Genomic DNA, 27,954 nt, shown 5'->3' on the forward strand with positions numbered 1-27,954 from the left:
ACCCAGCAAATGCTCACTGACTGCTGCGCTGTGCTCAGTGGGGCCCCAGAGTAAGCACAGCCTGAGCCCTCTCTCCAGGAGTCTGTGTCCTGTGAAGGAAAGAGGCCTACATGGACACTTACACAAGATAGAGATACAGAAGGAGCACGGAGCCTGGAGGAAGCTTCCTAGAAATGACTTTTGAGCTGCGTCTAAAGATGCGGGCATTAAACAGAAGGGGGCAAGACATGTACATTTCGTTTGCAGGAGTTTCATTAGTCCCGAGTTCTAACACTTTCTTCGACACATTCCTTTGTGCCCATCGCCCTCTGCCTCTCACACAGACGTCTTACGTGCCCCTAGATAGCTATCATTTGCATATTTAAAATGACCTATGATATAAAAGTTGTCCATTACTTGTTCTATACCCACTATTAGTCTAGCTTCATCTTCCTGCTCTCACTGACCTTCACCTCTAGACATGCCCACACATAGTGCTCATCAGGCTGCCCTGTCTTTGACCTTTGCACTGTACTCTGTACTGTTCTCACTCTTACTCATTTGGTGAATGTGCAGGTTCCACTCATGATGAGTCTCTCTAAAGCCACACCCATCACTGTCATTCCCTACTTAATCCTCCGGTGGGCTTTGCGTTATTGTACTATTTGCACTATTACACATATTGACTTTTTCACCTGCTTACATATACTCAGTTGTGTGTCTGTACATATGTACCTACGCATATTCAGGTACTTAGAACTATCCTGGGAAAGCAGAAGATATTCATTAACAGTGGCTAGATGAATGGATATTAAATAAAATAAATGTAATTAACTGGTGAAAAGAATAGTGAATCTGTGATTTATACAAATCAACAAAATATATAAAGAAAATGTGTCAATGTGTAAGAAACTGATAGAAATTAAATTATGGTGGAAATGCTTAATACCCTACATCACATTAAATGGTGTAAATGTTAACAAGAAGAACATCAGAATAATAAAATCAATTGCAAAAACCTAAAAGACCAACAAAAAGGAAGTAATTTTGTAAAGGTATATTCTGATCTCTATTTTGTACAATAACATAATAAAAATTCTGTTTTTAACTAAAATTTACTAACTAATAAAGCACTTTTAGTAATGAGAAAAGGCTCTAAGAGAATTGGGCTTTTTAAAATATATATTTAAAATAAAGGCCTAAATTTAGTATTCCATATTTTCGAGTTTAAGATAAGAATGCATTTTATACCATGTTTGCTGGAGTTTTGATCCAAAGATGTGTTCACAGAAATGCTGTCCACTGTAGTCCACTTCCTTAGTCTTGACTGTGGCTCTTTAATACTGTTCATATCCATATTTACATTCAAGTTTGAGTTCAAGCCTTAAAAATAAATAATTAAAAAAAAACTTCTTAAGATACAGCATGTCTGAATCAACTTCCACTTCCTAGAAAAACATTTAAATAACTAATCTAGTGTTTTCCATCCTGCCCAAGTTCCTTAGTCAAGGCCGTCCTGCAACTGCAGCGCAGTCACGTGATTGCATACGAAGGAAGGCTGGGCAGGCGGAACACACTCTGCTCCTGGCCAATGTCATGCAGAAAAGTGTGGGGAGAAAGAGCCACAGCCAGGTTACCAGAGCGCGCAACACAGAAATCCTTTTTTTTTTTTATCCTCACCCGAGGACATTTTTCCATTTTTTGTTCAGGTAGAGTGGGAGGGAGGGAGGGAGGGAGGGAGAGAGAGAGAGAGAGAAAGAGAGAAACATCGACGTGAAAGGAACACATCGCGTGGCCGCCACCCGCACAACCAACCAGGGCCAGGGACAAACTGCAACCGAGGTACGTGCCCTTAGCGGGAACCAAACCCAGGTCTCTCAGGACCGCAGGCCGACACTCCAACCGCTGAACCAAACCGGCCAGGGCCAGAAATCCTAAGTAGCTGGTCTGATACTCACTAATACAGTGTTTTCAAACCATAAAACTGTTACTACTATAAAACTGTGTTATCTGTGGGAAACTATTTCTCTACATAATTTTGATTATTTTTAAATTCCTTGGTAAAATAAGAGAAAAATTTGAGGTGGCAAAATATTAATGTTTATCTCTAATAAGATCTCTCTCTCTAGCTACTTCCCAAGAGTACCATGCATAAAGAATCAGATATGATCACTTTCAGCTGCTATCCTTTACTTGCAAACTGAACAATTTTCAACTGGCTGACCAGCCAAAGAAGACTGTCATTTAAAAGTAAAACTGGCCCAGCCGGTGTGGCTTAGTCGATTGAGCATCATCCCATGGACTGGAAGGTCCCAGTTCAATTCCCAGTCAGGGCATGTGCCCAGGGTTGCAGGCTCGATTCCCAGTAGAAGGCGTGCAAGAGGCAGCCAATCAATGTTCTCTCACATCGATGTTTCTATCTCTCTCTCCCTCTAAAAAAAATAAATAAGTAAAATCGGTAAAAACATATTTAAAAAATTGAAGTAAAACTGTCCTGCTCTAACAACTGTACCTCAGGGCCAGACCCCCATACCCTAAGGTACAATTTATCCAATTCAGACAATGACATGTCAGACAGCCTCATGGGAGGACAGAACATGTCTATCTTCCGTACTGTGGTCAGAAAACAGACCTATTCCTCCAGTGTACAAGCCTGAAATTTCCACAGGGAGTAAAAGTCTGGAGACAATGAAAAAAAGGGAAGGGGGAAGCTATAGCTCCTCTGTTTTCTACATTTATCCCAGCAATCATTTACAAATATTTATACAATCAAATTTCCAGGTTCTGAAAACTACAATGCTCCTGTTCTGAGCTGTTTCGCCAAAGCAGCACTGCTCACAATCTCTCTGGTGTATGGCTTTTGATAACAATAACTGACCCTCGAGTATGTGTGGAATTTTTGGAATAATGTGGTTTTCTTGCCTAGAGAGCATGAAGCATACTCCCTGGAACATGGAGACAGGATAAGCCTAGAAGAGGGAACAGCTAAGGACCAGTGTTACTCTCACAAGGGAAAAGTCCTGCCAGGTCAGAAAGATCCCACACATCAGCTGACCGTTTGGCCAAGGAGAAACCTACCTATAGGGAAGTTGCTGAAAGCATTGATTGGTGATGGCCCTTTTTGCAGCTCAGGTGTGGTGTGGGGCAAGACATTTTCAAGGAAAGATTTCATGGCTGGCTGATGGAGTGACTGCTGCTGAGATGGCGGCGTCTGCTGTTTCACCAACAGGTTTGGATCAAGCTGACGAGACTGTTGCATCATTTGCTGCTGCACACTAAGAGGTCGACTCTTAAAACGACAAAATGATTGGGAAAAGCTGTAGAGAAGAGTCTTTCCAGATACCCACATATTCCTCTTCGTGTTTTCATTCACGTCTCTCTCCTTAGGAAGTTGAACAGTTACCATGTACCAGTTGATATAACTCTGGGCAAACAGAGGACTTAATAAACAACCTATTTCATTATGTTTTCATGAAGGCATTTCGAGTTTCGTTACAATGGAACATGGAGACACAGGATAAGCCTAGAAGAGGGAACAGCTAAGAACCAGTGTCACTCTCACAAGGGAACAGCACAGAGAGGGGAAGGCTCTGATCTACCTGCTGGTCTTGCTGCTGCCGGTTCCCAGAAGGCACGCTTCTCTGACTCTGCGTCCTTTGCTGCTGTGCTAACAACCGCTGCAGGGAAGATTGCAGAGAGATTGTCAGTGTCATGCCGTCGCAGATTAGCAAGCTTCAGAGTGACTGTGGCAGGTGGGCATGGATTCATCTGGTCAACACCAACACGTCCTGCCTAATCCAACACAATCTCTTCCTGGACTCTTGCCTCCTGCTGGTCTGTTAATTCAGGCCTCTGTTCAGTCTAAACCTCCACTTCAACAGGGGAGTTTTCCTGATCATCCTACCCCTACCGCCACCCCAGACTTGGCTGGGCTTGCTCATAGCATCCTGCTCTTTGGTTTCACCACCTTCTTCACTGATAGATTAGAAGCTCCGTGAGGATCATGAATGCCTGGTGTGTTTACTGCAATACTTCTAGCACACAGTGGACACTCGCTAAATGTACACTGAATGAGAGGCTGTTACTCTACATACCTGTAACTGGGAGATCTGAGAAAGCTGGTTTAGTTGGGAGAGCTGGTTCAGCATGGCTACCTGTTGAGGGCCAAAGAGCGGATTCAGGCCACCATTGTTTGGTGCATACTTCAGCAATGAAACTGGAACCTGAGGACCACAACCGTAAGTTAATAATGGGATAAAGAGAGTCAAATAGCTACGTGTACTGTGTACTTTAAATGATCAGTAGAGCAATTAAATTTGTGGACTATTATTTGGGGGATTATGTACCTCCTAACTGGTTTCTTCATTTTACTAACTTACTATTCACATATACTTTCATGAGTTAAGTAAAAGATGAGAGATGAAACTCTGTTTTTTTCTTTTTAATCCTCACCCGAGGATAACTTTCCATTTATTTTCAGAGTGGAAGGGAAAGAGAAACATCGATGCAAAAGAGACACATCAACTGACTGCCTCCCACATGACCCCGACAAGAGCCAGGGACCGAACCGGTCAAGGGCAACCAAAGTACATGCCCTTGATTGGAATGGAACCCGAGACTCTGGTCCTTGGGCCGATGCTCTAACCGCTGAGCAAAACCAGCCAGGGCAAGAGAAATGAATCTTAAATTAGCAAATGTCCTTTGCTATAGTCTTCCCTCAAATGGTTTATAAAAAATAATGGTAACTTTTAAATTACCTTTGACTTATTTTTTCACCCTCCCTACAACCTTTTGTCTTATCAATTAATTCTAAATTAGATGCATTTCAAAGATACCAATAGAAATTACGATGACCAACCAGTCACCTCATTTAAATATAAAATTACTCAAGGTTCTTTTCCAGGTTAACAGAAGGGAGTATCATAGAAACATAGTCACCTGAGGGGAGAGTAATGGAGGAGGCACTTGAGCACGGAGATTAGGCTGAGATGAACTGAGAGGTTGTGCTGGAGGCTGCTGCAGGCCCCGGGGTTGTGCTGCTGTGTTTCCAACACCAAACATACTGGGATTGCCATTCTACAAAAACAAACAGCCAGGTGTTCTTCAGGACCAACAGTTCATTACCACACTGTACTACTGATTTAAATACAGTAACTACATGTAAGAGAGAGCTTATTGCTTCTACAATCATTCAACAGAGAGCCTAAAATACACACATGGACTTACCTGTCTAACAGAATTCAAGTTTTGCATACCCAGCCCTGCTATGGAGCCGAGGGCCTGGTTAGGTAGTGCACTATTTGAAGGGGGGAGCTTCATGCTCTGACTGGACATAAACTGCAAGTTTTGGGATTCATCTGCTACAATGCCATCCTGATTGGACAGACAGAAAGATGCGCAACACCAGCCAAGCAAACAAGTGGAAGGGAGAAATCATTGCAGGAACAGAAGTCACATGACATTCCAGCATCAACAGGAAACAGGCAGAAAACAGAAGAGATCAGATTAGTGTTAATTCTAGAGCACATAAAAAGAACCAAACATATTTTATGGGATTAAGAAGAAAATATAAATGCAATCCCTAGATAAACTGAGACATAGAAAGGACAATGAACTACAAACAAATCCAGTAAGAGGATTTGGAACTGGATTATAACATTGTATATAACATTAAATGTTCTGAAATATTAATGACAAAACTGTGCTATTAACTATATTGGTTTATTAGCCACAGGAGTAAAATAGACAACTTACCTTATCAAAATAAGGATTGCGCTCCATGGAAGACTCTTTGGAAATCTGAGGCCGAGAACCAGGGCCTTTCCCGACCGTTCGATTGTAATCACCAATATTTAGGCTATGTTTATCTATCTCCATTCGTTTGTCTTGTAACATTCCTAACAAATGCAGGAAACTATGTTATCCAGTAGGAAGACAATTGACCTATTTGGTTTCAGATAAATTTGCAGTAGAAAGCAAAATATTCCCTTCCCAGACTGACCTGCCTTCTGCCTGGACAAGGATGTGAGAAACGCACTGGGGTCTTTAGTCAGTCCTGCATTCCTCACAAGCAAAGCTGGGTTTGGCAAATAATGTTATTTTACTGAGCCAATTAACTTGAAAACAGACCAGTAAACAGAAGGTTAAGACATCTTTGGTCATCTCTAGTCTGGTTAATTTTATAATAAACACAGTTTCCAACAAAAAATAAAAACAGCAGCATGACAAACTACCAGACACTCTTCTATATGCTTTGTGCCTTCCAATTGAGTGCCTGCAACTATTATCACCCCTGACAGCCGATGGGGAGGCTGGAGGCCAAATACGTCTTGTTCTGTCCATTAATCTCCTTATTCTGATTCCTCTGCAACAAATAATGATCTCTTCTCATGGAAACTCCCATCCTGCAAAATCACCTTTGCTTGAAACAGCCAGCCCTTCAGCTACCATCCTACTTCAACAAATCATTTAAACGTGGACACTGCTCTCTGTCTCCACAGCCTTACCAAATACCCATCCTGGTTTCTCCCCTTCTCTCCACAGTTGAGCCCACTTCCGTGTGCTTCTTCAATGTTGGGAAATACCAAGGCCGCCTCAGTCAAAGCAGAGACAGAGTACACTCTCTCTAAAAACATGCTTCCCTTAGACTTATTTGCGACCAACGTGTTGACAGTCACCCCCATTCACGTGCTCTTCAAATGTAAATGTCCACTTTGACTTCACTCCTGAACTTAGTCCCACTCTTTAACTGCCTGCTAATAAGCATAGCTATTCGAACATCCTATTGTCACTTTAACAGGTGACACCAAGCACATTTCCCTAGATCTTCCTTCATGGGACCAGTCATATAGACTTGAAATCTCTTTCTCAATCTCCCTGGCCCTCATCCTCCAAATTTTTTCTCCATCCTCCAATCTCACCCATCATTTCTTTGCAATTCCTGTCCTCTGAGATGTCTATTACTACCACCACCATCAACACAATACTTTCTGCCCTCATTCCAGGCAAGTGGAAAACAACTTTTTTTTTAATCCTCACCCAAGGATATTTTTTCCATTGATTTTCAGAGTGAGTGGAAGGGGGGAGTGTGAGAGACAGGAAGAGAGAGAGACACACATCAATTGGTTGCCTACCACACCCACCCTGACCAGGGCCAGGGATTGAACCTGCAATCCATATACATGTGCTCGACTGGGAATCGAATCTGCAACCCTTTGGTCCTCGCACCTATGCACTAACCACTGAGCAACACTGGCCAGGGCAGAAGAAAACTTTTTTTAAATATTATTTTTCTTTACTGACTTTTTTAAAGAGAGGAAAAAAGAGAAACATTGATGAGAGAGAACATCGACTGGCCACCTCCCGCATGCCCCCCAATGGGGATCGGGCCCACAACCTGGGCATGTGCCCTGACCAGGAATCGAACTGGCAACCTCTTGGTGCATGGGTCCACACTCAACTACTGAATCACACCGGCCAGACCAGAAGAAAACTTTTAACAAATCCTTAGAATAGGTACATTTTAGAAATGCGTCAGTTCCCTGAAGTACTTTACGCAGGTCTCCTTTGTCAGGGCACGGACGCTGCCGGCAGAGGGTCCAGGAGACACTGGGGAGAAAGGCTGTGTCTGGCCCCGGGCCCTCCCATAGCACAGGCAGTGCTCCAGCACTGGGCGGGCCCTGCTCACTCACTGCAGCCAGCAGCTCCCACCAGCAGCCTCAAGCAGTTTTGTATCAGAGCACCTCTAGAGAGACACCCCCCCGTTCCTATAATCCCATGGTGGTGACACCTCAGTGACTTCTCTGCCATGCATTGAACCAAGGCCATGTCCAAGAGTCTAGATCACAGTCCCGGGGCAAGGTAGGGTGGGGGAAGGGGCCCTTCGTTGGACATGCTATCTCAGGCCTAAAATTAGTTACTTCTCCTTATGTATGCTCTTCCTATATTCTGTAGAATATTCACATACTCTTTCTCTACCTCTGACTGGCCAAACCATCATTACTCTAATATTAATTTTTTATATTTACATTAAACTTCACCTATTCAAATTACTGCATAGTTTCTCTCTCCTGCCTAGAATCAGACTAAATAAAACCATTGCTAAACTGCTCAGGCAAGAACACTGGGGATTGCTTTTTATCAAACCCACTCCCTCACCCTCCACAACAAATCGGCTACACCCTCACTGATTCTAATTCCCACACCTCCAGTGAGTTAGACTCTTCACACCTGCTATCTTAGCTTGAGGCTTAGAAGCTACTCCTTGGCCGCTGTAACAGATCTCTAGCTGCACTCACTTTGTTTAGTGCCTTCTGTCTGTCCTCTGCAGCCAATGTTTTCTGTCCCAAGATATCGTAAGTCTACAGTCAAGATTATTTCTCTAAAACCAAATCATGCCATTCTCGTTTAAAACTCTTTAATCCCATACTTCAGACTAATGTCATGAACTATATACCTCAGCTTCACAGTGATTCGTATTTTAAAGGTACATCAATTCACCTCAGCTAGGTGGCTCAGTCGGTTGGAGTATCGTCCCATACACCAAAAAGGTTGTGGATTCGATTTCCGGTCAGTGGGACATGTACTGGAGGCAACTGATTGATGTGTCTCTCTTTCATAGACCTTTCTCTCTCTCCCCCTCTTTTTTTAATCTTCACCCGAGTACATTTTTGCATTTATATTCAGATAGAGCGGGAGGGAGAGGAGGAGGAAGACAGAGAGAGAAACATCAATGTGAGAAAAACACATTGACCGGCTGCCACCTGCACAACCCCAACCAGGGCTGGGGATGAACTGCAACCGAGGTACATGCCCTCAGTGGGAACCGAACCTGGGATTCTCTAGTCCGCAGGCCAACACTCTGACTGCTGAACCAAACTGGCCAGGGCCTTTCCTTTCTTTAAAAAAAAAAAAAAAAAAATCAATGGACATATCCTCAGGTGAGGATTAAAAAAATAAATTGTATATATTTATACGCACATCAACTCTGCAACAAGAACCTGGTTTCCTCTCTCATGGCCTAAATCAGTGCTCTTTTAGCTAGGATCATGCCACAGACATGTCTGTCCATCAAGGATGAATATAAACTCAAACTAATTTAATTATTTTCTTACCTCCAGGAAGGTCCATCTTATTGCTCTGCACATTTTCTTCTGGTGAGTCTCTCTGAAGTTAAGAAAAAGCAGCATGTTAGCAGACCTTAATTTATCAATGAAAATAAATACAAAAAAAAGAATTTTATTTTATTTCATTATTTGTGAAATTCAAGTGGATCATAAAACTTCAGTTTTCACTGCCTAATAAAAAATCCTTTTTAAATAAGACGTGACTAGTTTATTAGCTCAAACAATAAAAATAAAGGCTTCGTGGCCAATTTTACTCTAACCTCAAGCTTATTATTCATAAGAACGCAAAGATAAACAATTTAAGAAAACAACACACTTACCGAAAAACTGATATTTGAAAACTGTTTAACAAATGGGTTTATCCACGCTTCTTCTTGTTTGCTTCCACCCTTCATCATTCCCTTGGTAAAATAAGAGCAGAGAGATGCCATGGCCATTTCTATTTATCTGGGTACAGTGATGGATTAGTACACTTCAAGACAATTCTCAACTCTCATTTTTAGCCAATTTCTCCACCAATCAACTCTTGACAGAGTTGTTAAAATTTTAAATCAACTTATTTGATTTTCAACTTCCTTTGCTCCAGTCCTCTGGTATAGCTGTGATGTACAGAGAAATCTCTAACAGCAAACAGTCAGAAGGAAAAGACAGAAGCATAGGGCCTCAGTCAACCAAAAAAAAGGTCCTCTGAATAGAGAACTGTTCACCAGACAGTTTCCAATTTACAAATGAACTGAGTCCTGAAGGATAAATTATAATCTGGATTTGTAGAATTCTAACACCAAACCAAAGTAAAAACAGTTATTAGGTTCTCAGGTTAGTCCGAAGAAACCAGCTTAAGCCATCATTTAGTTATGCTATGAGCCCTATAATGAAAAATACCACGTTTCCATATGGTCAAGTATTTTAAAATTTCAATTTGTGTTGCCAAGAACACCCTATGCCCAACAGCAGCTAAAGCTGAGGTTCCTCCTACTTGGTGTTGGCTTTGAGGCTGGTTGGGATATAGGCCACACAGAATCTGCTTTGGAACATGAACTGAGAGAATGAATGGTCCATGATTAGCAGGGTGGTAGACAGGGAGGCTGGAAGCCAGAGACCAACGTCTCCAACTTATGTGAAGTTCACAGGACCATTCTCAGTCTGCTACCTTTATCTCCCTTCCCCACTGCTACTGCCTGTTCCTTCTGACTGTGAAACAGAAGACAGCTTAATTTCCCCGCTAGAGGCAGGTCTCTGAAGCAAGCACCTAACCCTTTGTGAGGCTCTGAAGTTGTCTTTGATTCCTTTTCCTCTTTTACTGCCATCCCAGCCTAACTGGTGGCCAAGGCCTTCTATCCTTCTATTTCAAATGTCTCTCAAACCAGTCCCTTCTACTGTGCATCCATTCTTGCTTCCCAATTCAGATCCCTAACTCTGGTCTTTCCTCTGTTCTAATTTATCTTTCAATCTACCATTGGTTAACGTTCTCTAAAGAACTTAAAATTTAAAATCAAACTGATGCTATCCTCCATTCAATTTTATTGGCTCCATACTTTGTCTAACTACAGAGCCAGACCTCATTTTTTTGCAGAAATTCTACATTTTGGTCATGTCAGGCTACTATTTTCCTTAACACGTCCCACCCCCAGGCATGACACTGCTTAGAGTGCTCCTAATAACCCATGTAGACTCTGAGCTCCTTCAAGGTGCAGCTCCTATCTTGTTTTGAACCCCCAGCACAAAGCACAGTACCTGCTCACAGCAGAGGCTATAAAAAGTTTGCAGTTGCTTTCTAAAAGATTTTTACTAGTAGAAACAAAGGAGAAAGAGTAAAAAGGCTACACACCCTTTCCCTTCTCCTTTTTTTGCCACTCAGACCCTGTAAGGAAAGACAAAGTCACAAAACAGCATGGTCCAGTGGGAAGAACACAGGGTTTGGAATTGGAAGACCTGAACTTATGTCCTTGCTCTGTCACTTACTAGTTATGCAACTATGGGCAAGTCACCACTTTTTGCAATCTCAAATTCATCAGTATTCTATCTCAGAAGGTTATGAAGATCAAATGATTATGTAAAATATGGGAAAGCACTTCATAAGCTATATGGTGAGGCAATAGGCAAATTCAGTCAAATTAAAAACATTTTTAAATGAAAATGGCAGGTCCTAGACTTAGAATCCCAGGTTTAGAAGAGAAAGGCCCTGGCAGTCAACTAGTTATACAACAAGATAATTGACTGCTAGGGTCTCTCAAAAAGGAACAGTTTTCAAGCAGGGTGGGGAGGATGTATCAGAATCAACCTGGGGGATTCTGAAAATGGTCTCCAGGAGAACCCGACACCAGCATCCAACAACAGCTCTTAAGAACCAGAGCTCTGAACCTGCACTTCTCAAGCCTGGCTCTGTAGCACAAACTTGGGAAGCTTGTTTAGGACAAGAACATGGTTTAATTCCGAAACTCCAATAGGCCCGGGATATAGGAACTGTCCCTTTAACAAATCCCACATGATTCTGATGTACAGGTCTAGGGGTAAGATTTGTCCACATATAAAAGTGAAACTGAGCTTGGCTCATTCCTAGGGATTTTTGTCACAGGACCTTTGGGGATGGGAAAGGGACAAAAGTGATGGATGAGCAGGAGGAGGATTCTGAGTTCGGGGAGGATGGGACTCCGGGTGAGGAGGTGGAATGGGAGATGAACTGGCAGTACGATGGCAAGAGTCAACATGGAGATTTGCCCTTCTCTTCCTCCTCACCACTGCAGGCACCACCCCAGGGTGAAGGGTTGTCCCAGGCAGCACTGGTGGAAAGGGAGGAGGAGGGAAATCCCAAGCTGTAGCAGTGGGGAGAAAGGAAGTTCCTGAGATCTTATGTTTTCCTGGGTGGCTGCCCATACAGGAGGCTATACCTAAGTTGGGGACTGCCTGAACTATACTGACTGCCATAAATGGGCAGACAGAACATTAATTTTCTGTGGGTAATTACCTTTGGAATTTAAAGTTTCAAGGGCATTGCCCTTGAAATGTTTACCTTCGATGACATTTTCTTTGTATATGGTGGCCAATTTAAAGATGAGTTAAGCTCTTGAGATGAATTACTATTCCACATTCCAATCTCCACATCCTCTTCGTCTTCCCAGCCAGTGGGGCGATTTCCAGGCAATGGCATATCATCACCACACCAGCCATCTTGCATAGATTTTGGCCCTGATGTGGATTTGCAATAGAGAAATGTACTTTGACAAAACAATTCTTTCCAGAGGATGTGCATACATTAAAGGGGCAGGGGGCAGGAACAACCTAAAAAAATCCACTTTTATCTCCCTTCCCAAATTTGCATAGCAGGAATGCATGTCATATACTGAGCTAAAAGTTTCATTAAGCAAGAATTTATTTATTAAAAATTCCAAACAAAACTTTCATGCTTTTACGAATCAGAAGGTTCCTAAACATGGGACAATTATGGCATTCTTGTTTGTACTAGCTTAACAATCTGCATGGTGACGCACAGAACAAAGATGGATAAAATTCAGAAGAGTTCATTTTCATGGAGTGACCAAAAGTATTGCAAGTCATATGCAGAAAGTACCCTATCTACCCACTTGGCCTTTGGAGTTTCTATGGGGTGTCCCATACACAAGCTATTGGACAGTAAATGTTCATATGAATACCAGGTCCTTCCTGAAATATGCTCATTTTCTGTATAACATTCAGGGAATCATCTGGAACCTAAGCCAGACAGTTTGCGTACGTGTCCTGTGACTATTATAGTCTGTCTCTCATGGTGGATAGCCTGAAAACTGCTTGACTATTTCCAGATCATCTAATTTCGTAAAATATGATTTAGATTTGAAGTATATGCAAATCTTTAATAGTTTCAGTTCTAAGGAAAATGAGAAGACAGGAAAATTCAGAAAGATAAAAGATCAAACCAAGTTACAAATGCAAAGAGCCAAATAGTATCATCTAGCATGATGATACATGGCTACCTTAACAATGACACAGACATTATCCAATTAGTTATATTCAATGAGAGAGCACCACTGCTATAAAAGAGCTACCGGGTATGATCAACAACTTACCAGATTTGCTTAACGCTTGTGGACCAACAGAGCTGGAGCCCCACGTGGATGTGTTGGATGCCACAGCAATGGGTTCCCCCCAGCTGGGACCACTGTCTATGGGTTTACCCCATGCTGAAGTACCATTATCCACAGTTGTGGCTGGAGTAGAAGGCTCCCCCCAGGGCTCACCCCAGCCTTTAGAAAGTGTGGGAAAAGAAGTCATCAGCACATGGTAGGGAGGTACAGTGGAATCAAGAGGCAATAAGGAATACTTAGGGAACAAAAGATGAAGAACTTCACATCTATGTATTAAATAGTGATGCTGTGATGGGCAAAAAAGATGGCATCTGTTTTATGTTAAGACAAATCATTTCCCATTATTGTAATTTAACTGCAATGCGTGAATATTCTTATCACCTCTTCTTTCATAACTGCCCTCTGGGTGTAGAGCAGATTCTTTGGAATAACGTTAATTATGGCAAGTCATCTTCCTTTAAAGATAAATTTAATTCCTGGAAAGTCAAGCCAGTCTGAACCAAACCTAGTGAATTAAAGCAGGTGATCATGCTGGGTAACAGTGAGTGTACAGAATTTTTACCACATATGCAACCTTTTAACACCACCATTCTGGGAAAACACATCCTATGTTTATATATGTTGGACAATGCTTCCTAAAACTTTTGTATTAGTAAGTTGTCCAAAACAAAGAAAGGCAAAGCCATAAACATGTTTAAAAAACCAATACAGCTTTCCCCTTAGATACACAGCTGTTTCTTCTAACAATTAAACTATACTCAGGAAAAAAATTAGGTGCTAAAAGGTTAGTTCATGAAAACACTCCAATTGCCACATCCAATTAACTAAGACAACACATTCCAGTGACACTTAATGAAAATGTCACTGCCAAGATCATTTGCAGAGACAGAAATCAGTTCCTTGTTATGAGGGGAAAGAGGGCATGTACTATCAAATGTTACAGGCACGCACACACATATGCTGTATCTAACAGACTTGGATTTCATGCCTATTTAAATAACCCCGGCTAAGGCCAAATACAGTACCTAGTATTTAGAGTATTATCATTAACACTTGTTTTATTTCTGAGAACATTTTAGTCAAATAATAAAAGCAGGAAGTGCAGTCTGACTCAGAAGACCTGAGAACAGTGCAGAGCATTCCCACTTGACAAACCCTTTCCAATTCTGCCTTCTGTAGCATTCCTAAGAGAACAGCATTCACACCCAATACTGCCCAACGCAGAGGTGTCCCCTGATGAACACCTTACCTATAATTTTCTTCCCTGTAAGCTTCTCCTAGATTAGAGTAAAACAGGCCTCTGTGTGCATACCAAATATTCCCTTAAACACATCTCATCATAAAGAAAACTGAAACCAGGCTCTCAGTTCTATGAAGTGCTTGTTAAGACTATCAGACTCCACAAAGTTAACAACTCACCGGAGCCACCACCTGCCTCTGGAGTTGAGATGGCACTTGCAGACGGCAGCAGCTGGTGCACCTGTGCTTGCTGGTCAGAGCGGCTGCTGCCATTTGAAACATTTTTGTTCCACATGTTCACATTCTTGTAGTTGTATTTGCTGGGATCTCCCCAAGCTGAGGTTCCATCATCAATTTCCATTTTGCGCCGTATGGATTCTGGGGATGGTTCCTCCCAGCCGGTGGGTTCTTCTTCTTTTGTTGGGGCTGGAATAGGTCCTCCCAACCAGCCTGTACCAGAGGGTTTGCCTGGAGCTGAAGAAACTCCCCAAGACCCAACAACATCTGGTTGCTTGTTCCAGTCTGGAGAGCTGACTGGCTTTGCTGAATCTCCCCAACCCAGCGACTGACTCGACTTTGGAGGATCTCCCCATCCTTGGGAAGAGTTAGATTTAGAAGAGTCATCCCATCCTGATGAATTATTTGGATTTATATTATTTCCCCAAGTAAAAGAACTAGTTTTACCAAGTTCATTCCAACCAGAAACGGACCTGTCACTGTCACTACCTCCTGAGCTAGATTTCTTATTAGCCTCACCCCAATGGTTACTCCTTGACGTGTCTCCCCAGTTATCACTGGCAGAAACAGACCACCCTTGGTTTGACTTTTGTCCATCACCCCAGCCCTGTTTGTTCTTTTGCGAATCATTCCATGTGGACTTCTCTTCTTTGCAATTCCCCCACTGATTGCTCTTGACCATTCCTGTAGCAGCAGAATCATCTTCCCATCCCCCCTGGCAGTTTGAGCCTTTGGAATCTCCCCACCTCAGAGCAGGCTTGGGATCTCCCCACCCCGATACAGATGAGGTATCATTACTATTAGGGCTAGTCTTGTCTATACATGCCCCTGAGTTAAAAGTCTGTGTTGCAGAGCTCCCCCAGGCCTCTGTCCCATTGTCAGTCTTTCGTTCCCCTCTAGGTGATGTCTCCGTATCCCAGGCAGTATTCTGCTTAATAGGAGTTTGTCCCCAACCAGAATTCGATAGGACACGTGGATCTAAGTCAGTTCTGTTAACAATGCTTTGGAGTAATGTGTGCTGATCAATTTTTCTTCTATCTCTACTCTGAATCTCCCCAGTGACTTTTTCCTCAAGGCGTCCAGTGCTTTCTGTACTACCTTCACTGTCCACTGTACCTCCTGTTTTGGCCCACACACTGTTTTGCTCATTTGTCTGAGATGTGGCAGAACCCTGATCCTCTTCCTCAGTAGAATTCCATCCATTTGTAAACTTCTTCCCATTGCCATTTGCACTGTCGCTGGAATGCTGATTGCCAGGCAGTTTACTCCACTCCACGCTGGGTACATTAGTGCCAGTGTTTTGTGCAGGAGTTCCCCATCCTCTTCGACTTCCTCCCGAGTTTGCACCATTTCCACTTCCCCAGGATGCACTCTGGGGATTTGTGGCCCCCGACTCCCACACACCTTCTTTATTTGTGTTAACTGGAAAGTTAGTGCCCACAGGCCCATTCATGCCAGGCTGCATCAGAGTTGCGTTCACAGTGTCACCATCAGCTTGGCCATCGGGGCTTGCACATTTGTCTCCAGAGTAGTTAGAACCATAGGCACCCCAGGTAGTACCATAAGAGCCTGCAGTTTTTGACTCTCCATTGCTAAGGTGAGGAAGGGAAGTGCCATTCATAACTGATGGAGCCTGTATCTGAGGATGATTCATTGTGCTCACACGCCAGGCCCCCGTGTTACTAGGCAGTTCATTATTTTGTACGGAACTGGAGTTTGGTAAACTAGAGGTCATAAAGTTAGTAGTGTTATTTGGTCCAGTCATTTCAGTGGTGATATTCTGAGGTTGACCACTGAATGAAATCTTCTGTGTACCACTTACATCGGATTCACAAGTTTCCTGAAGGCTTCCCCAGGTACCGTGGGTAGAAGAACCACCCACTTTAGAGTTAATACTCTGATTGTTAGGCATCTGGCCTATGGTACTGCACTGAATATTGATGCCAGGACTACCACTCCCTACAGGCCCTTTTAGGGCAAGTCCGCTGTTCTCTAATACTGGCCAGGCACCAGGGCTGCTAGCTGAAGTCAAAGTGCTTGGATTTACCCCTCCATTTGATGAAGAGCTTACAGTGCCCCAAGCATTCATTCTATTGTTGCTACTTTCTGACTTGCTTTCAGGAGCATCCACAGAGACCTGACATGTGCTTATTACAGCTCCATGGGAGAAGCCCCAGGGCCCAGTACTACTTCCACGACCCACACTATTGCTGCTGCCGCTGCCAACCACAAACTTGTTTTGGGAACCAAGTCCAGTGCTGTTCCGAAGGCCATCTTTTTCACCACTTGTGCTCCCTGAAGCCATGATAGTGATGTTTCTTTCTGATTCGGAACTGGAGGTGGAATCAGCATCCATACATTCTGAAGCCAACTCTGGATCACTGCCAGGGACCAAGGGCCATGCTTCTTTTTCAGGGGAGTTGTTTACAACAGCATCCTTACTGTTTGTGCTAGAGTCGCTAGAAGAAGACACAGGTCCCCACGGCAAATTTTCATAATGAGATCCGGAAGTATTGTGGTTTGTATCTAGAATAAAAGAAGTACAAACTTTTAGGAAGTGTTTGAACAACTAAGGACTATATGATAAATGTATGTGACTACTCAGTGTCAACAAGATACAACACTTGGCGGTATAGTCACAAGTGCACTGGCTATATCCCAGCCACTTTCCACATCCACTAATCAATTCCACATAGGCAGTGAGTTCTGCACTTTGATCACCAATGTCCTAAGAGCCTAGAGCAGTACCTGGAACATAAGAGCTCCTCAATAAATATTTGCTGAATGAAGGAGCTGCTAAATTATCAGCAAGTAAAAGAATTCCACGGTCAAGAAGGATGAGGTGGTAATAACTGTATTAGTAGTATGTATAAAGCAACACAGGTTTAGAGGCCCGACATGGGAAGAAGGGTTAAGATATAGCTGGGTAAGGACAAGTGAACAGGCCAAACTTAATTAACTACATTAGAAATACAGGGATGGGCAAAAGTAAGTTTATAGTTGTAATACAAATAATACAAAAATTCAGAAATAGTAATACAAGAATGAACTCTGTGTTTCACATACTCACAACTATAAAATCTACTTTTGCCCACTCCTGTATTTTACAAATCCTTTTTCAGCCTTTCTGTCTTTGAACAGCTTTTTTATAATCTTCACCTGAGGACATGCTTAGAGAGAGAGAGAAAGAGGGGTAGGAGTGGGGTGGGTAGGGGTGAAGGGGGAGAGAGAGACATTGAATTGATAGAGAAATAGAGAAACATCAATTGGTTGCCCTCTACCCATGCCCCAACTGGAAATCAAACCCACCACAACCCAGGTATCTGCCCTGACTGAGAATCAAACTGGCAACCTTTTGGTGCATAGGATGACGCTCAACCAAGCCAACTCTGCCAGGTTAGAATAGCTTTTTCACACACTTGTTTTGGGTACTATGATAAGTCTATAGGAAGTAGTCTTTTCCATTACATTTTCATTCACTAGTGTTCAATAGTTAACCTGAAATATTGCAGACAAGTTTATGAAGTCTTTGCTATTATAGTTCCATTTCATTAGTGTTCATATTCAAACTAAAATACTGCACACAAGTAAGAATATACTTAGTTCTCCTCTTCATAAAAATGTCTTAATTTACCTGCATAGCCATGTTAAATGAAAGACAACAGAAAAATTGTTAACTGGTTTGTTGAAGATTAGAATGACGATGATTAAAAATCAACTGCTGCCCTGGCCAGTTTGGCTCGCGGTTAGAGTGTCAGCCTGCAGACCAGAGTCCCTGGTTCAGTTCCTGCTAAGGGCAAGTACCTCACTTGCAGTTTGTCCCCATCCCTGTTGGGGCCGTGTGGGTGGCAACCACTCAATGTGTGTCTCTCATATCGATGTTTCTCTTTCTCTTCCCCCCTCTCTCCTTTACACTCTATCTGAAGATAAATGCAAAAATGTTCTCAGGTGAGGAGTAAAAAAAAATCAACTGCTGATATTAATGACCAGTCATATGAACCCATAATCTTTGACTTACTGCAATATTTTATCATTCTACTTATTTTACAGCATGAAGAGCAGCAGTTCTAGTGCTTCTGATTTAGTTCAAGGATCTGGTATAGTTAGAAATTCCTCACAGGTCTTTAGGGGGTAGCTTACACTGCCCGTTCTCTTTACAATAGCAATCAGCATATGTACATGTTCAAATCATGCCCCAGACCTAATGAACCCACCACTGGGTTGTAGGCCTAGAAAATAAATGTAATTCACCATTAGGGTATTGCTAACAGGAAAATCAGGTTCATCTTACACAATTTTCTCTCAAAGCACAACTACTAAGCAGCAAAAGGTGATGGAACTAGAAAGAATAGCAGAAAAAAGAACTAGAGAGACACCAACTATTTTAAAGTTCTGTGACTGATTTTTACTCGTTTAAGAATCATTTTTTTGAACCCACAAGGAAATAAAGAGTAGCAAAAGCCAGTCAGTGGTACTGGATAAACAAATCAACACTCCAGCACCTGCCTAACCAGCACCACTCAGCACTATGGCCCACGTGCTTCATGTGCACTTTGTCACGGAGTCCTTGAAGCAACCCTGGGGTACAGGTGAACTCCCACAAGTACCTCCTCCCAAAGGGAAAAAAATAATCCCACTTATTTACTAATTTTCCTCATCTCAGTAAGTTTCTTAAAACTAAGATTTATCCTTGATTCCTTCCTGTGCACAGCAAATCCAAACTTGACCAAGTCCCAAATCCATCCACTTTTCTCCAAATCTTAAAACAATAAAGCCACCATCACCATCTCCTTACAGGCTACAGCAAGAGTATTTCTGTTGTCATTATTTGCTTTCATTTGTATGTGTGTTCCTCCATACAGCAGAAATAAGAATGTGAGACTGGGAATGCCAGACAAAACTACCCAAGTTGAAAGCAAAGGGAAGGACCTGGAATTTAACAATGAAACATCAGAAGTATTCCCATAACAACAGGAAAAAGATGGAATATTTGTCATCAACACTACTACTCAAATTTGTGCTAGAAATACTGATGAAACATAACCCCAAAATGAGGTAAAGATAGTAGAAAAGAAACAGAAAAGGTTAATGTTTAAATAGCCATAGTTTTTTCTATACTACAGGAATAATTGATAAAAAAAGAGCCTCATTTTAACAGCCACACAAAAAACAAAAACTATAAAGCAACTTAGAATAAAGCTACAAAAACCTTTACAGTCATATATGATTAAGTATATTGCAGGCCATTGAAGACAATTTGAGTACAGCAATTTTCTCAAAAGGAAGCTGTGACAATATTCAAAGTTTAATCCAATTATAAGAATTGCTAACAAGAGCCCTGGCCAGTTTGGCTCAGCGGTTGGAGCGTTGGCCGGCAGACCAGAGAGTCCCGGGTTCAGATCCCGCTAAGGGCGTGTACCTTGGTTGCAGTTTGTCCCCGGCCCCAGCTGGGGTTCTGTGGGTGGCAACCGTTTAATGTGTCTCTTCCCCTCTCTGTCCCTCCCACTATGTCTGAAGAAAAATGTAAAAATGTCCTTGGATGAGGATAAAAAAAAAAGAATTACTAACAAGAGTCTGTAACTTGATTGAAGTAATTTAAAAATTCAAATAAAACAAATGAGAATTTTTGTAATCTCAAAAAAATTGACAGAGTGCATGGGGGAGGGAGAATTGCTCTATCATGAGTTACACAGCATTGTACTATCAGCATATAAGCACTTCAACTGAGCTGAAAAAGGGATCCAGCAGACCCAAGTACATGGCAACAGTTAGTGTTTTAAATCAGTAAGAGAAAAGGAATATATAATACTTAAAAATGATTTTTTAAATGAAAGAATTTTCCAAATAATTCCAATATTAAAAGATGAAAGCATGAAGTTATCAGTTAATAACTTTTTATATATAAAAGCAAAGAAAGAAACCATTTTAAAAATGACATAGACTTACCAAAAAAGTAAAGCGTTTTTAAGTCAGGATACATCAAAAGAAAAAGGAAAAGCCAGTTAAACAAACTCAACCACACTGACTTGTCAGTGAAAATTTCTCTCAGAATCTGGTCCCAGCCTCTTTTGGAGGTGGTGGTGGTCTATATTTGTCTTCTACTATATATTCCTATGTATTTTAGGAAAATAAGAAAACATGCCAACAGTAATTATTTGACAAAAATTTCATTTTAAATCTGGAACTTAACTTGATATTTCAAAAAAAAAAAAAAAAAAAAAAACACCAAAAAACTACATTAAAAGGATATTTCAAAAATTGCATCTACCAAGGGGGGATTACAAGGGCCTTTTTAGTTATGAAAAACATTGTAGCTTAGATAGAAAACTCCGAGATGTGCGTGCGTGTGTGTGTGGAGGTACTAGTCTAACTGAAGCTGCAAAAAGAGTAAGACTCCTCAGCAATCACAATTAAAACGTTTCACAGACTACTTCAGAATTGGAAGAAGACAAATAATCTATTCCCCTTAGAGACAAGGAAGCCACAATCCAACATTACAAATGATCTAGAAAATAAACGTATGGAAACATGATTAAGTAGAAGATGATCATAAAGCTTTTACAGGACAACAGTCAGAAACAGGAAGACTGTAAGATCCTGTGCAGGTGGGAGCAGGGGGACAGTGGGGTTTTACTGAGTGTGTGCAAAATACAAATTTTTATACACTGCACTGCTGAGGCAATGAAGGTTTGAATGACTGCCTTCACTGAGAAACATCTAAAGTACAAAATGTCACCAGCATCTCTGTTCAGGAAGATCAAAGAACACGTGTGGGGGCACGGTAAAGACTGGTGATAAGTCAAGTGATTTATGCTGGACGAATTCAGATCCAGGAAAATTCATATATTTTTCTTATTAAAATTTTATCATATTTAGTTAAATATATGATTTCTGCCTTAAAGACTTTCAATCTCTCCAGAAAGAAAAGACCTTCAGAAATAAATAGTACTTGGGTTTTACAGTATTTCCAGAAAGTATAAAATGATATCATTGGAAATATGAGAAAATATCACTTAAGTGAGAAAGTACAAAATGCTTCTTTCAGCTATTCAAGCCTCTAGTCCAGGGGTTAACAAACCTCTTCTGTAAAAGTCCAATTAGTAAATATTCTAGGTTTTGCCAGCCAGATATATGGCAGAATCTCCACTCTGCCAAATCGTATTCTACCACGGTAGCTTGAAAGCAGTCACAACCAACATGTAAAGGAATGGGAGTGGTGACCAACAGGCTACAAGCCAACCTCTGTTCTAGATTAAAGACGGCAATGGCAATACCAAAACCAAATGCAACACGTGGATCATGAGTGGGTTCTGGTTTGAGTGCTAGAGTGAGGGAGGTGGGAGACAGCTGTCAGATATTCTGGGCTGTGGTCGTGGACCAGATGGTGCGTGCCTCAGCCAGGTCATTGGTGGCAGCAGTGAAGTTGAGAGAAGAAAGCTCAGAGATATTTTGGACTTAAAATCAGCAGGAGATGGTAAACCACTAACCTGTGAGACATTAAGAATAAATAGGGGGAGCCCTGGCCGGTTTGGCTCAGCAGTTAGAGTATCTGCCTGAGGACCGGAGAGTCCTGGGTTCGGTTCCCACTAAGGGCATATACATCAGTTGCAGTTTGTTCCCAGCCCCGGGTCATGTGGGTGGCAACGACTCAATTCAATGTGTCTCTCCCGCTTCGATGTTTCTCTCTCTCTTCCTCCCTCTCTCCCTCCAGTTCTATCTGAAGATAAATGCAAAAATGTTCTCGAGTGAGGATAAAAAATAAAAGAATAAATAGGGGGAGTCAAGCATGATTTTAAGATTTCTAGATGGGGGACTGGATGAATGGGGGTGCCAATCTTTTGGGCAATGGAATCCAGAAGGAGAAATTGGCATGTGGCAAGATAATGAGTTCAATTTTGGACATGTTGAGTACGAGGGGCCCAAAATCAGATGAAGACATCCAGACCAGAATATATGAACCTAAAAACATGGGTAGTAATTTTAAACAAAACCACAGGAGGGAATAAAATCTGAAAACTGGTCAAAGAATAATGAAAAGAGCTTCAAGGAGAAAATGGTCAGCAATAAAACATGTAGATGTCTATTAAGATAAAAATAGAAAAGTCTGTTTTTCGCCACATTGAAAAAATAAAACTAAGTGTGTACTTGACATTCACAAGATCAGTGACCATAATAAGAGCTGTTAGTCAAGTGAGCGGAATCAGATTATAGGGAACTGAAGTAATGCATTAGAGATGGCTTAAGTATAGGCTAGTCCTTCAAGAACTTGGAGACAAAGTGGAGGAAAGAAATTCTCTAATAGCCTTAAGAGAATGAGAGTGTAAAGGAATTTATTTTAAAGGGTGATAGAGACTTGAATGTGTTCACAGACCAAGGAGAAGGTACAAGTTGAGAGCAGGAAGAAGTTACATGACAGGAACAATGAATACCACACTAAAAAGACAGTGAAGAGCACAGGTGGATGGATAGTATTTTAATCTTTAAACATCACTGAAAATTTTAATGTTAACATTTTTTAAAAAATTAAAATAGTCCCAAGTCTTGGTGTTTCACCATTATAGCTCAAATATTCCTGAGGTGCTTTTAAAAAAGGTTCAAAAGCAGGAAAGGCTATAAAGAGTAATATAAAAAATAACCACATGCCGTTCATCTTAAGAAATATACTAGTCATTACAGTATAAAACTCTTGTGTAACCCTTCTGATTACATCGCCTTCCTTTTCCACTGGGTAACCAAGTGGTAACCTCTCAAAATGTTCTACTTTAATCCATTACTAAGCAATACATAACGTTGTTTTGCATGCTTTATATTTTATATAAATAATACCATACTGTAAACAAACAAAAGACATTCTTGGGACAACCAGTGGCAATGTGAGTGTTGTCCTTTTGCTTAGGAGTGATCATAATACCATGGTTATTTAGGAGACTGTCCTTATTCTTAGGAAATTACCTGTGGAAGTATTTAAGGTGAAGAGAAATGAATGTTTGAGCACACATGTGAACATATATGTCTATGTGATGGGGGACGGTTTGCTTGTGAAATCAAGATGGGTAAGCACTAACAACTGATGGATTTGGGTGGAGAGCATATAGGGTTCACTGTTCTATGTGCTTCATTTCTGTATTTATCATGCAAGCTTGATGATAAAATGTGGGCTGGGAATCCACTGGCTCATAAGAACAATAGTGCTACCCACTTTGTTAAGCATTGGGTCCCCTCAAATTCCAGTATCATTTGGGCTGTAACAGGGTCTGATGCCTAAGCAACCAACTACAAAGGTCTCATAGAGTCAAATGAAACCATCACTCAGTATCTAAGCTCAGCCTACAGATTTGTCTGGTTTGACTGGCACAGGGTTCTAAAAACTTAACATGGGAATGTAAAGGTATTTCAGGCAGGGTACAGAAATCAATACATTTACCCCAGTTCCCATCACTCTCTTTCATCTGTTACTTCAACTTACCTGCCAGCTTGTGAAGGTATTTTAGTTTGCGACCTCTGGTTTATGAAGTACCCGGTCTCATGCAGGTACTATGCCTGCTCCCTGACTAAATGAGAAATGCATTATATGAGGAAAGGGAGACACATCCAGCATTCCTCACTGTTACCACAAAGACTTCAAATATATTTCTATGTATGTATTACATACATTTATTTAAATGTCAACTCGACTCCATTAACTATCTCTATTTAGGAAATAAAAGGCCAAATATAAATACAAATATACAAAAATAAAAAGAGACTGGTCCCCACAATTCTGAACTGCATGTAGTTCACAACACTAAACCCCATGCTTCTGGGCTACCGCTCGTGCTGTTGATGCTGTCTGTAACACTGCTCCCCATGGCACCACGCTACTCTGTAACCTGTGAAACAAATGTGATCTCTCTCATCTGTAAAATGGAAGATTAAATGCATTCATACAATAAGTGGATCATAGTAAGTACCCCATAAGGGTTAATCACTATTGTTATATTAACCTTTCAGGAGTTGGGACACAGCTGTCTAAGAAGTATTCCCTAATTCACAGACACCCAGTGGTCTCTTCTGTGGCTCAAGTTTCTACTATTGTTCCTGGTAGCACCACAAAGAAATTGTAACATGTGACATATGCTGGTAGGTAGGAATTCACAAATGTTTAAAAGCAGACAAAGCACAAATCAGGTTCTTCTGCAGAATGCTTCCTTCAGCATCCGCACTCTAGCTGTCTGGGGACTAACTTCAGACCTCAGTGAGGCTCTGCTGCACCCTCCTGACTTCCACCTCACCCTCCACATTAACGTTGTTCAACCTTGTAAAGTCCTTTTTGGAACAGGTGGGATATTTTTCCTTTTCAGACTTTTTTGAAGACATCTTCCTATGCCCACTTGTCATCTGAATGTACATCTGTAACACTTTTGGGGTTTTTTGACTCACATCCATTTTTGAGAAAGAAGACTCTTACACTCCAGTTGTTTTCATTTTAAAACCAGCTTTGTTCTTTCATTTCTCAAATTGAAAAAGCATATTTAAAATATATCATTTCCTAAATTTACCACCCACTTCTGTTTAATTACCATACCACCATTGCTTAACTTGCAGTAGGTATCAAGGATTTGCTGCATAATAATCTCTCCTAAGGTTTTCCCCGCATTTTTTATTATGCTGATGACTCAATACATCTGCTTCCAATCTGACTTCCCAGATGAACTTCGAACCAAATTAATTGTCTGGCATTAGAAGGATTGTGTCTCAAGCAGACTCTTCTTCCTGAAAAATGGAGGTCCTTGGTACAACTTTCAGGGGGAGATAATTCATCCAGTGCTGAAATGTTTTGCACTAAGCTATTTGCTTTAACATGTCACATAATTTAATCCTCAAAGCAACCTTATAGGTTGGATATTACTGTCCACATTTTACAGATCAGGAAAGAGGCTCAGGTGAGTTAAGTGATTTGGCCAAACTCACTTGGTAATAAGTGTCTGAAGAGGAGGGAGTATTAACTCAGGATGATAATTCAAGTTTTTATCCTTTCCAGTAATACTGTGCTGCTCTAATTACCTATGCTAGAAAAATCACATTTCTGTCCTCTTCCTTCTTACCTATCACATCCAGGATGTTGCCAAAGCACAACATGGCTGTCATGAGCACAGCTTTGGAGTCAGACAGATCTTGCTGTGAATACAGGCTCTGTTACTTACTTATTAGCTGTGAAATATCACAATATGTACAGAGAAGCTCCTGCTTTGTACAGAGAGCATATAAGTAGAAAATGAGTAACTAGCTGGGAAAGTTAGAAAGGGCTGCTTGGGTGAGATTCAGACACATGGAGCATACAGTGGGACTAGGATTTAAAAACTAGGCCACTTGACTCCAGAGACATGATTCATTACCAGTATGCTATGCTAGTGTTTTCATGAGTGGGAACCTTGATGCTCCTCCATCCTCTAGCTGGCTTGTGATAAAAAGCTTCAAAATACTTTGCTTGAAGAATAGATCAACCAACCAACCCTCAGAACCTATCAGAACAACATGTCAAAACACACTGGACTTTGAGAAAATTGTAATCACATACTAGATGTACTTTCTGCCTCACAATCATTACTAAGCTAAGAAAAGTCATTCTGAGGCAACAACTGAGTGCATGTGCTATCTGAACCTAATTTTTACGAGTGGCAGCCTTTTTCATAGCACATGGTAACTGAGTGATTTGGGCAAGTTATTTCATGGCTTGGTGCTTCAGTTTCCTCTAATGAAAAGTGGAGACAAGAACAGCTTACACTTCACAAGGTTGCTGAGGATTAAATACAATATGCATAACTATTTAGCATATAACTTGAGGGGAGTGTTCATTTTTACCTAAAGTCTTATGATCAATTTTAGCTATAAGCTGCTTATTAAAATAGGTAGAACCTGGAGGGAGAGTGATTTAAATGATCAGTTTTAATGTAGGATAGGCAGGGACCGCACAGGCAACATTTCAAGACTCCCTATTCATAACTCGCTGTACAGATTCTTATTTTGCAAACCATACTAATGAATACAAACACATCACCCCAAAGCCGCGAATTTATAAACCTGCTACACCACTAGTGATGACAGCTGAAGAAACGCCTTCTCTCACCTGACTGGTTTTTGCTGTTCTGCACCTCTCCGTTATTTTGTGGGTGTTGGTTTTTTAAAGCACTGCTTTCTGACTGGCTGCTTAACACTGTAACAGCAGATCCAAGGTTTGCTGCTATGACGGGAAAATGTTGACCCCTCTTTAGAAGCTGTTTATGTTCCTGGTGGCGAAATCGTGGTGGTACTTCCCGAGGATACCGAGGCAAGGCCTGTGGTGGCTGCGGTTGCTGTGGCTGTGGTTGCTGTGGCTGCTGCTGTGGCTGCTGTGGCGGCTGCTGACTGTTGGCTGTGGCTCGCTTGGCATTATTATTAGTGCTGGTTGCTGTGGAAGTGCCGTTATTAGAGTTGGCAGGCTGAGGCTGGCTTACACTGGGCTTTATCTGTTCTGGCACTGATCCCAACAAAAGAAAAGGGGTGGAAAAGATTAGCCAGTTAAGTGTACCTCCATAGTCAGCCATCTAAGTAAAAAGGCACTAAGAAAAACAATCCTAAAGGAACAAAACTTTAAATGTGTGGGACAGTCTCATTCATGGGCTCCAGTTTTCCTAGGAGAGATCACTGCTAAGAGTTGATTTGCCTTCTGTTAACTCCCTGTCCAGTGAGGTCATGGAGACCACCGGCATTCTCGAGCCCAGATGACAGCTCATGTTCACCATCTCCACCTGATATTATTATTCCCTGACTGGAGAACAAGCACTGAGTATGCAACTACGGAACTCACAATAAAGAATAGTGGCAAATCAAATTTTGGTAATCCTAAAAGAATCCTCAATTCCCTGATAACTGTTCTTAATCTGCCTCATGTTTAGTATGTTTGGTCTTGATTTTTCATCTTTTAAAGACAACACAATACAAGAACAAGGGTAGAAACTATCTGTCAGTGTCCTTACAAAAAAGTGAAGGTGACCATGACTTTGTTAAAATGTAAAGTCTGAATCAAATAAACTGAGAACAGGGAAGTAAATACAAAGAAAACAGGATGAAATCTATAAGACTAATCAAAACTGGAGAAATAAATCTCAGAAATAGCCACTTGTCGACTGTATGAACAATCAAGACTATAGGTAGTGAATATTCGAACTCTTAAAGAGATTAAATAAGTAAATACACTGACAGAAATGCCTTAAACCAGGTAAGATACACCCAATCTCAAAACTACAGAGAGGCAGCACGGTATATAAACTTTTGGT

General features: G+C 41.3%; 1 protein-coding gene across 8 annotated transcripts in view; it reads right to left on the reverse strand.

Moving 5' to 3' along the window:
- The window catches only part of TNRC6A (trinucleotide repeat containing adaptor 6A), a 106,320-nt gene that overhangs the window by 13,292 nt on the left and 65,074 nt on the right, over positions 1–27,954 (reverse strand). For 2 of the 8 annotated variants that reach the window (XM_036280312.1, XM_036280315.1), the window contains 15 exons: positions 26,766–27,155; positions 14,603–17,185; positions 13,166–13,342; positions 12,115–12,290; positions 10,933–10,965; positions 9,425–9,505; positions 9,093–9,144; positions 5,981–6,055; positions 5,734–5,876; positions 5,206–5,352; positions 4,918–5,055; positions 4,074–4,202; positions 3,579–3,656; positions 3,058–3,268; positions 1,231–1,362 (listed from right to left, as the gene is read on the reverse strand). In XM_036280312.1, the coding sequence (XP_036136205.1) occupies positions 1,231–1,362; positions 3,058–3,268; positions 3,579–3,656; positions 4,074–4,202; positions 4,918–5,055; positions 5,206–5,352; positions 5,734–5,876; positions 5,981–6,055; positions 9,093–9,144; positions 9,425–9,505; positions 10,933–10,965; positions 12,115–12,290; positions 13,166–13,342; positions 14,603–17,185; positions 26,766–27,155 (4,545 nt within the window). The remainder of the gene's footprint in view (positions 1–1,230; positions 1,363–3,057; positions 3,269–3,578; positions 3,657–4,073; positions 4,203–4,917; positions 5,056–5,205; positions 5,353–5,733; positions 5,877–5,980; positions 6,056–9,092; positions 9,145–9,424; positions 9,506–10,932; positions 10,966–12,114; positions 12,291–13,165; positions 13,343–14,602; positions 17,186–26,765; positions 27,156–27,954) is intronic. The other 6 variants (XM_036280313.1, XM_036280317.1, XM_036280314.1 and 3 more) reach the window with 6 other exon arrangements.

Source organism: Molossus molossus, unplaced genomic scaffold (assembly GCF_014108415.1).
Source record: "Molossus molossus isolate mMolMol1 unplaced genomic scaffold, mMolMol1.p scaffold_m16_p_3, whole genome shotgun sequence".
In the NCBI taxonomy this organism is placed as follows: Eukaryota; Metazoa; Chordata; class Mammalia; order Chiroptera; family Molossidae; genus Molossus; species Molossus molossus.